The sequence below is a fragment of the Corapipo altera genome, unplaced genomic scaffold (genome assembly GCF_003945725.1).
Source record: "Corapipo altera isolate COAL_440 unplaced genomic scaffold, ASM394572v1 255, whole genome shotgun sequence".
NCBI lineage: Eukaryota > Metazoa > Chordata > Aves > Passeriformes > Pipridae > Corapipo > Corapipo altera.
In genome coordinates, this window is record NW_020884929.1 from 1,764,134 (window position 1) to 1,775,232 (window position 11,099).

At 39.8% G+C, this 11,099-nt stretch overlaps 1 protein-coding gene across 3 annotated transcripts in view; it reads right to left on the minus strand.

Moving 5' to 3' along the window:
* The window catches only part of SEC24D (SEC24 homolog D, COPII coat complex component), a 47,741-nt gene extending 39,841 nt beyond the window's left edge, over positions 1–7,900 (minus strand). Inside the window, exons 1-4 of one of the 3 annotated variants that reach the window (XM_027659038.1) lie at positions 7,748–7,900; positions 2,784–2,966; positions 1,804–1,930; positions 922–1,070 (exon numbers count right to left, since the gene is read on the minus strand). In XM_027659038.1, coding sequence (XP_027514839.1) covers positions 922–1,070; positions 1,804–1,930; positions 2,784–2,922 — 415 coding nt within the window. In that variant the 5' untranslated portion in view covers positions 2,923–2,966; positions 7,748–7,900. Of the gene's footprint in view, positions 1–921; positions 1,071–1,803; positions 1,931–2,783; positions 2,967–5,807; positions 5,925–5,987; positions 6,071–7,747 lie in introns of those variants that run through there. The other 2 variants (XM_027659039.1, XM_027659040.1) reach the window with 2 other exon arrangements.
* Positions 7,901–11,099: the final 3,199 nt, after the last annotated feature.

Genomic DNA, 11,099 nt, shown 5'->3' on the forward strand with positions numbered 1-11,099 from the left:
AAAACCTATATTTTTAGTCAAATTTCTCACAAAGACCTAAGGCAAAATAATTTTAAAGAAAGCTAAAAAATAACCAAAATTAGGTTTGAATCGAAAGGACCAGTGTGTTAATACACAAGCACTGAAATGCATCTTCTGTCAGACATATTAATTGCAAACAAGACTTCACATGCAAAACACAAGCTCAGGTCTTCAGCTGGTACAAAAATATCACTCCAGGAGATTTCAAGCTGTGAATTTCTCACTCAGTAAAGTTACATCAGCTCAGTCTTACAGTGACAAGAACAAAACCCAAAAGAGAGGCAAAGCTGTATAGAATTTGTCTTTAGCAGCCTAAAGGGTATCTCAGCCTTCCAACACATAACATGAGAACATTATATTTTACGTAATTGTTTTACCTATTAAATCTTTTACAGCATTTACATACATATCAAAATTAGTGGTGGGAAGTAATTTACATGGAAGCATCACATGATCACATCTTTACTTCATGGCCTAGGTTTGAGATGTTATAACATCAAAATAAATGCAGATAAATTTAGATGAAAAATTAAAATATTTATACAAAAAAGAATAAAAGAGTTTCAAAACAAAGAGAAACTGTAAAATGGTGAGGAAAATTAAACCCTGTCCGTATATTATTGCTCATGCCTTGGCTGTTCCTGACAGGTTCACTAAGTAATTTCAGAAATGACTGATGGGATGGCCAACTTTTACAGAAGGTTCATCAAACACCAATTCAGAATTAACCCAATAATACTGGTTTTGGAATTGGATGAGATAAAAAGAATTCTAAGAGCTTAAATCATAGTGGCCAAAGATTTCCTTTTCTGTTTATACAGAAGCTCAGTAGCTTTCTAATTATCACAGTCTTAATGCTTTAACTGAGAAAAAGTCGCTCAGATGAGACAAAACCATTACCATAGTTATTTATCTGCATGCTGTTGAGCTGGTCAGCAAGTTGTGCTGTAGATGAGGCAGGTGCAGCATTTGGGAAGGCTGGTTGTGACTGAGGACTGTAGGGAGGATAGGAAGCTCCTGTGTTGCCTGGAGGTGGAGGGCCTTGAAACCTAAAGGGAAAAATCAGGGCAGTTATGCAAAAAAATTACAACAACCAACCATAACTCGAGAAGATCTCATACCTTCTCAAGGGTGGTGCCAAAACAATTAATTAGGACAAAGCCTTAAGAGAGTTTGCCCACATTCTACTCACTAGTATTAAAAGGTATGAAGCACATGAAGCACAGAGAGACTGCACACTTGTTTAAGTAAAAAAGGCAGTACGTGTTTGTTTGAATGGTTAGAAACAAATGCCATGGCAAAGTGAGAGTGGTAACAACTGTAAACCTTAAGATTAAGAAACACAAGCTTCTGACCATATCACAGCACTCCATCCCCTTTCCAAGCTTATAAAGGAACATTCCCTACCAGGGATGTGTGAAGAAGATTAGGAGAAAAATCTGTAAAGAGAAGAAAAGGAAGTGAGAAACTGTTGAGGAGTTCTCTGTAGTAGAGGAAAAAAGAAGATGCAGGTAGGGAAAAACTGCTTCATGATTATCAGATATGGAATGCAAGAAAAATAACTAAAGAAAAGAAAGCAGAAACACACATGTGGCTTATGAAGTTATTTCCTACCACACTACTTCACTCTGGTAAAACAAGCTCTCAGGCTATGTCCCAGGGAAGATTAACCCTGATTTTCCTAGGACCCCTTGTAAAACTGAGGGGTTTCCCCATTCCCTTCCCAGAGAGGCAAGAGAGGTCAAACAGCTCAGCTCTCACAAATCAGTTCTTTCAGGTCACCTGTGTGGCTGCTGCCCTGGTGTCCCAGGCCCATTGTGGAAATTGGTCTGGCTGAACTGATGGGCACCAGGTGGTGGAGGCCCAACAGGAGCCGAGGATCCAAAAGGCACAGTTGATTTTGACACACCTGTAAAAGATTAAGCACTTTTATGTAAAACCCTGTAAGAAAGCACAAGATGGCCAAGAAATAACAGTGTACAGCCCTGTTTTAGCAATAAGAATACCAGCTCCAGCTTGAGCAGAGGGGCTGGACCAGAGACCCCTTCCAACCTCAGTCATTCTGTGATTCCCAAAGAAAGCACAGATTCCTGGTCGGTCATATAAGCAGATAGGAAAAACTAACAGACAGTACAAAGGAACAAACAGCAGTTTGTACCTTTCCAGCAAAAGAACCCAAGAGGGACAGTAAGAAAGAAGCAATGAACAGACAGTTTGGGATACTCATCATTCCCTGTCCCCCAGTTATATTTCCAAGTAGAATCAAGAGGTCCCTTTGATTTTGGAGACCAAGGTAAGGACAAAAACTTGGATCAACATTTAAGAACAAAATCAAAATGAGCCTCCAAGCCTATACTGAAAACAGTTCTTAATTCAGATCTATTACACTGACTGTGAAGAAACTAATTTATGCAGACAGCAGCGCTGAATAAACAATATTTCAACCTGTACCCCTTGAAATATTTCCCTTTAAATTACTCTAACATAATATAAATACCAGAACTGGTATTTTTCCCAAATACTCTAATATTCCAATTACGAGAAGTAGTTCTATCAGAATTCTGACTATATTCAGCTTTTGAATAAATTAACACAACTCCCGCTGTCTTTAGTAAAACGTTTCAGAGAAACTGGGTAAAACTTCTTTTATTCTGTTTCCTGTTGCAGTAGCAGTGTAAAACTTAGAAAGGTAAGAAAAAGAGATGGAAAACATCACCACAGAAAAGTAGACTCTGAATAGAAATTTTAAGCCAAAATCATACTTGGTTGAGGTGCTGAGTATGAAGCGTTCGGGTCCCCATAATGTCCATAATGAAGTGAAGAATTAGGTGATCCAAAACCTCCTATTCCTGGTTGGGATTGGGAATAGGGAGGAGCTGCAACATAACCTTGTTGACTCATGATGGCAATATTCTCATTCCAAGTATCAGGTCTTCCTTAAGGATCTGCAAAAGAGAAAGTGACACCTGCTACTATTCATCACTCTCTGCATTTCAAAAGGCTGTGAACAGTATTTTCCAAAAAAAGATAAAAGGCTTTTGAAGGCAAAAAAAAGACCTGAAGTCAAGGACAAATAGTGAGTTTGTTTGCTTGCTTGGTTTCCTCAGCACTACCACATACTGCAGGAATTTAAACAAATCACCGATTTTTTCTGAATGGGATTCACCCCTCCCAGGCCCATGGAGAGAAAAATGGGGACGTAATGGATATGCAGGTGGAAAAAAACCTCAAAGGAAAGTCCCAAATTGCTCTCTTTACCGGGAAAACCTTGACTTAACTACACCTGGAAAACACACTGTGAATCCTCCTTCCCAGATACCAGCCATCCCAATGAACACTGAAAAATCAGGAAAGGCAGAGTGACTGGAGCATAAAACTCCCCTAGCAAACTCTTCTCCTGTCCTAGCACACCTTTCTTTAGCAGAGATGTGGAACATGGCACCAGCTTTCCATCAAACCTTTTACACAAACCCCATTCCAAGCAAGTGAGGGAAGATTCCTTGCTTTTATGCTGGAGAAAGAGAGAGTAAAACATAGGACAGAGATCCTATTTCCAGTTGTTTTCTGCATTAGTGAGCCAAGCCTGAGCAGCATTTTTACTGCAGAATTGCACAGTGTGACAAAATTCAGCACAAGGTCTTCCACAAGTGAGAAGCTGCTCTCTGAGGGCAGCATGGCCTCAACAGTACTCTATGTTGTCCTTGCTGTTATCAGGCATCTTGTCCCTAAACTTTCACATCTTGATTCTGTTGTTAAAGAAAAGGAAACAACCAAAAAAACCAGAATTTGACCAAAAGCAATTCAGAAAAAGTTTTCTAATGATGAGAGCATTCACAAGTCATATAATTTGCTTCTTGTAGTCAGATTTTGTTAAAAGAGCTTAGAATAAAATTTTAGAAAACTTTGAGGAAAGTCCTGAGGATCCAAACCCTGAGTGAGCATTTACTACTCCTGAAGAGCCTCAAGCACATAGGTCAGGCATCCCCAAAGAACTAAAGGTATACAATATAAACTATCATTTTAGGTGTTAAATGTTCCTTTGAAATAGCTTCCCCAACCACCTACACTTCACATTCTTAAGCTCAAGCCATGGAGTCATCTTTAAATACACAAACTGGATGAAAATAAATCAGGAATTGTGCTCCAGAAGCACACACAGAGGCTCCTCAAGATGACTCACATAAATTCATGCTGCACTGGTACATGTCAGTATAGAAAAGCTATTCCTATCAGAAAACCCATCTCTAGGCTTCTCAGATTAAACACCTATTTCTGAAGGAAAAAAACCCAACAGTTTTACTGATCTTCCACGTCAGACAAGAAAACACCCTGAGCTGTGTACAGGGCCCAGCCCTCCCCACACCCTGCCCATGCAACCCTCTAAACCACACTCCTCAATGAGCTGTAAGATTTCTTAGCTGTAGTATCAAACTGCTTCAAGTAGTTAATCTTAAGGACTTTTCTACTGCTTATTAGTTAATGAGGTAAACATGGGGAGAAGAAATGTTTAATGAGAGGCTTGGTGCTGCCAGCTGTACTTTCTTCACTCCTCTGCCTCCCTCAGAAAAGACGTGGCAGTGAGAGCTTTAGTTGCTCCAAAAGATACTAAATCAGCACTAAGTTACCTACACACTGGCACAGACACATATATATTTTATATCTCTATAAAGGAAGAGACTTTCACTTTGAGGTAGATGCAACAGCCAACACCTTAAGCTGCAAGAGCATCCAGGGGAAATCACTTCCTCCACAGCTTACTCACTCTCACACACACACAAAAAAAAAAAAAAAAAAAAGACTTGCCACGTCAAACTTCCCACAGACAGTATAAACACAGAGGTCGTGCTGACTGAGACAGGAACTGTAACCATAGGCACAGTAATGCAAGTTTATCGAGCACAGTTCCAGATTCTATTTAACACTGAACATATTTAATGTCAAGACAGGCATATATATCAAGACACCAAGACAAGTTTGGAGGCAACACCCAAAATATCAACAGAAAAATCACCTAAGGGTTTAGTGATCAGGTTCTAACAACAGACATACAGATTCACTCCAGAAACTGCATGAGATGAGCGGATCTGCTACACCCAGATCTTTCCCCAGGTTTATTCACTACAAGCATCTCTATGTTGAAGGACAGGAAAACTTTTTTCCTCCCTGTCTCTGTCAACATTAGTTTGCCTTCCACCCTATAGCCTGGGGAACAACACCAACACCGAGGAACAACTCCAGAATTTAATTTACTGCTATTACAGAATAGGTTGTCATCTTTTTCGGAGGATTGCTGTATACATGTAAGTAAAGATGTAAAACTATATCTCTGCATGTAGGACAAGAGAATCAAAACCAGAGGCTGGCGTCCTTGGCTCACTCAAGAACTATTAACTTTGTATTTCTTCGGAGACACCGTGCTCAGTAACACATAATGCAGGAAGAGGGGCTGTCCCTTCCCAGGGCACGCTGCAATCTCAATTTGGCAAACAATCTTTGGGGGTGTGCACGTTTATCTACACGCACACATACATACAGAACGCAATGCAAATATATATATATATATTGGTTTGAGGTTTTTTTTTCAGTACCACACTTTGAGCTAAGCCACGAAAGCAAAAGCTGAAGTTTTCTCCATTCAGTGCAAAGCCTGTAAAGGATTTCTGTATTTTTCCCGTGCATGTAACATTTCTATCTCCACGAACTCCGCGGTTTCAGCCGCCGTAAGCTCGCAACAGGTCTGGCTCCGCGGCCGGTCCCACCGCCCGCCCCGCGTCCCGCGGCTGTACCTGTGACCTGTGCCCGCCCGGGGCCGCGTCCCGCCGCCGCGGGCTCGGCGCGGGTGCGAGCAGCGCCGCGGTTCCCCGGTGCTGAGGGAGGGAGGGAGGGAGGGAGGGCGGCCGGAGCCCCCGCGCTGCCCCCGCCCGCCCCGCGGCCCCTCAGCCGGCGGTGCCCGTTGGGACCGTTACCTGGGGCCGCGCGCCCGCTCCCTCACGAGCCCGAGTGCCACGTCTGAGCCGGCCCCGCGCGGGCGGCGCCTGCGCAGTGCGGGCGGCGAGGCCGCGCCCGCGGCCGGGCCGTGCCCTCACGGCCGGGGGCGGAGGGCAGGCGTGGGGCTGTCGCCGAGGGTCCGCGTTTGCCTCAGCGACAGAGGGGTGACGGTCTGCGGGAAACGCAGGGGTGTCCTACAAACAGGATACTTCTCCTCATAAGTGCATTAAAAACAGAATCACAGCATCGATTAGGTCGGAAAAGACCTCTGAGATCATCGAGTCCAACCTATGACCAAACACAGCTGTGTCAACTGGGCCAAGTCCCTCAGTGCCACGTCCAGTCTTTCCTTAAACGCCTCCAGGGACGGTGACTCCACCACCTCCCTGGGCAACCCCTTCCAATGGCTAATCACCCTTTTTATGAAAAAGTTCTTCCTAATGTCTGACCTAAACCTCCTCTGGTGCACATTAGAACTATGTCCTCTTGCTCTGTTGCCAGTTCCCCAGTTAAAGAGGCATATATATACGTACATATATGTATATGCATGTGTGTGTTTATTTATTTTAATATATATTTTACATACATATGTCAGATATACAGATATATGTAAAATATAAATAAATAAATACATGTGTACATATACACATATACATGTGCATATGTGTGTATATATCCGTATGTCAGATATATAGATGTAAAATATATATACATAAAAATAAATACATACATATACACAAATACATATGTGTGTATATGTATGCATTTGTTTCTTTGTTTTTACATATCTATATATCTGACATATATACATTTATGTAAATTATGCCACCCAAGTATCTCTAGTGAAATATGACGCAGTTACTTTACCTGTTTGCATATGCACTGGTTTTAGTTACTGTTAAGGTGCATTTAAAAAGTCTGCCTTGGTTACAGGATAGTCACTGTTTTTTCTAATTAACAAAGTAGAAACATGGTAGTAAAATGAGAGAGACTGGTGGTAACATGAGGAAGATGTATTTGTGAAGTTACTGTTCCTTCCAGTCACAAACATTAATTGTGGTGCAAAAGTAAAAAAAGGGAGAGAAAAGTGGCAGAGGATTCACAACAAGAAAAAAAAAGCCATTGCTCATAGAATCATAGAACCATAGAATATCCTGAGTTGGAAGGAACCCACAAGGATGATCAAAGTTCAGCTCCTGGCCCTGCACAGGATAGCCCCAAGAATCACACCATGGCAGCTGCATAACTCACATGCATCAAATAATATAAGCTGTTTCTCTACATGCTATCAGAGCCAATACTGTTGGACATGTCAGGGAAGATCTAGAACCTTTCAAATCTCTCCTAACTGCCTAAGCAGAAGGGAAAATTTCATCCCTGAGGTGGCAAGCATCAGTTAAACTGGATGTGGTTTTGGCTGCAGGGTGTCAGTGACTCTTTCATAAGTAGGATGCAAACCAATGCCTTTCATCATCGCTGTGCTGTAGTGTCACCCCTCAGTCCCTATCTCTTTGGCTGATAATATGGACACATTAAAGTTATGCAAAATTCTTTTGAAATACAATGCCACTGAGGAAAATAACGGTTTTAAGTTTGGACATTCCCTATTTTATCGTGGAGACAGGCAGTCACTGTCCCACCAGTCCTGCTCTGTCTAGCCCAGAGCTATTAACAGTAAGCAGCTGTGGATAATTCAGCACTGGAGAACCATGCACTTACTTGGCCACTGAATACTTACTATCAGATTTCTCCTCCCCGAAATCAGCTCCAGTGAGACCAAAAGATGAGATCAGCAAAAGATAGCAAGGAGAAGCTGTGGCATTGGCAGTTCTTCCCTTATTTCAGGCCCACTCTAGAAATGGATCAAGACATCTCTTTTTTTTTCGAGGATGCTTCTGTTGTCCTTCAGCCTGGAACACTGAGACAAAAGGCATGCAGCATGTCACAGTCTGGATGTTTTGAAGCTACAAGTAGTATGTATCTACAGTTTCCACCTATAACATTAAAAGTAATTTAAGGTTTTCAGTTTCAGAAACATGGAAACACCATTAAAGATTTAAGTGCGTTATTGGTCTGGAAAGTAACTTCATAAAAATGAGATTGCAGGATTGCTAAACTGTTGTAAGTAATTTTATTAAATGACTTAGTTTTAATTAAACTGTACCTTAAAATCTGAGAATCTGACTGATTTGTTCTCTGTCATTGTCAATAATGATGATCCTGCAGGTTAAATTACCTTTCTTAACAATCAGTTTATCCTGAAGTGGGAACTATGCCATGCTGCTGAAATCTAATGTGATTTCATACATTTGAGGCCTAATTTGGAGTTAGTACTGGTGAAGTAAATAGAAGAATTTCTCTAAATCTATATGCTTTTTTCATCTATATTAAAAAGCAACAAATCCCCTGCCTCTAAAATCTCACTTTTTAAGTCCTCACTAGAATTTTTTCTGTTAGTTCTGAAACTAAAGAAACCCATAGTCATCCATCAGTTTGGGAGATAAAAGCCCCTCATGGACAAACCACGCAGAACTCACGTCTCTCTCTCATAGCACATCACATTAAGTTAATGTGTGATTCCAGGAAACCCAAATCCTATCCTAACATTTTCATTTACAGGATGCCCTTAAAATACAGCCCTGGCACAAGCTGCCAGGAGGAATCAGAACAACACCACGATGCATTTGAGCTACGGGCATGTGTTTCTCACAATGATGGGCTGGCCATAGCACAGCTTTTGTAGCACTTAGCATTGGCTGTGGTAACAAATCACGGTGACCAGACAAATATCTGCAGCTCAGTGCTATAAGAATTTATTTCTAGATCATAATATATATTCTAAACCTTTCTCTAGGGGGAGGTGTGGGCAATAGTGGGTATGTTCTCTAAAGAAAAAGACTGTTTCATCACAAGGAATAGTTCATAGAACTCCAAGGATTCTACATTTTAAAAGGCTTTTTTAGTTGTTATTGAAACTGTTTTCCTCCTTTTAATTTCATTTGTATGTCCTGCAGACAAAGCAACAAATTTGCTTTTGCACAACATCAGAAGGGTCCTAAAAGATATTTACATACTTTCTTTTCCTGTCTTGCTTACATATAATCACTAAAATCTTCTTTAATGTTTTGTCTACTGTATAGTTCAGATCTATGGAAACCAGTTTACAGCTTAAAGTGCTTTACAAGAAAAATGGAAACATTAATATTTACAATGGTTGTGTTTGTTTAAAATGAAAGCAAAGACTTCGGAAAAAAAAAAGGAGCAATCAAATTTTGAAGAGATTATGTTCTTCTGGAGAAAAAAAAGTGTGTTAGATTAAAAAATGCTACATGAAGAAAAAGAAAAGATGTAATATTTCAGGAATCAGAACAATACTGTAAGAAGAAATACATCAGTATTCTGACTCAGCTACATTTCTAATATAAAAAACTATGCACTATGGAAACCCAGTTGAAGGTACAGCAGAAGTGAATACTGATATGTCGCAGTGGCAATTAAAAAATATTATTGGAGTACACCCTCTAAACACTGCCCTAAATAGAATGAAAATAAAGAAAGCAAAGGGTTTTCAGAACATCAGACTGATGTAGCTGCTGTTATTCAGGGAAAGTAATACAGTAATGTTAAAATCCAGGGCATACATTCATTGCTGTATATATTTTCTGACAAATACTTTGTTATACCCTGCAGAGGATATTATCTAAAACAGAAATTTTTATAAAATGCTCTACTAGTCCACATGTGGTCAGTTCTGTGCAAGTCATGCATTACAAAAGCAAATGTGCTTTAGAAAACTGACTGTGGCTGCTTTCTTCATAAAAAGACTTTCTGGTTAGTTCAAGCCTCTGGATTTTTCAATATCTGCAAATTGTGAGGCTCTTCTGCTTATTCTCACTGACTGTTGCTATTTTGGTTTTCTAATGAAATCAACATTCTGGCAACTCGATCTGGACCATTTACAGGAGATAGATACAGTGTTCTGAGAAAACTGCTGGGATGTGTCAGTTGGGGAATTTCAATTATCTTTTTAATTAATTTACTACTGCCTAAGATGCGTGAGAGTGGAAAATTGTACTACCTGTTCCTAACAGAAAAAAAACCCATGACTCTATTATCCTGCAGTAATTGCTACATAATGAACTGTAAAATAAAAACAAAGATGAGAACTGATTATAATCTGATGAATAATGTATCACATATAAAGCACTGTGAATAAACATTAAGCCATCAGTCTGAGAAAGGACAGCAGAAAGTTAAATGATGCTTCCCGTGTTTGCTTGCTGAATGTATGGAATTTCTCAAACATAGATATATTTCACTTTTACATTCAAAAGTATTTGCAGCAGCTTTACTTTCATTGGTTTTCATTTTACATTCCCTGCTTGTGTATAAAATTTCTGCTCTATTAGGGTAGTCTTGCTCCAGAACAATCTTCAAATAAACTTACTAACATTAAAAAAAAAGAGTAACTGAGTTAACTCTTCAGAACAAACTGTTTGATTGATTTACTCAGTTTTCTTATTGGAAGACCTGACATGAATTTAATAACTGAGCTATGTTTCAACCAGTGCCAGTGATCATTAACACACTGTGAGTATAGTCCTACTCTTAGTAAGTCATAATTGATTGTCTACTGCTGCTCATATGATATTATTTCTGACAAATGCTCAGAACTGTGGAACCTGTTGTGTAAGAAAAACAACCCTAAACAAAATCACTCAGAAATTACTTGGAATGCAAATACTTCTATGTGTGTTCTTGGTCACATTCACTGTGCTTCTTCTTTACATCACCTGTAATGTGGAAGTAAAAAATCTTCTACCTGAGCATGGCAAAATGACAGGTATTATATACCAGTATAATATATCTCTGACATTTGTAAGAATATCAGTCTGGATTACAAAACTATTTTTCAAAATACTGGGTTTGTGGTATTTGGGTACCTTTAGTCTAAACCTATTGATACCTTCCACATAATCAGCAAAAATAAACATCAGAATTAAACCAAAGAAAATCATAATTAACTTTTTTTTAAAATCCATCACATTATTTTTATGCGGAAGAGGCAACAAAGAGATAGGAGATGCAGC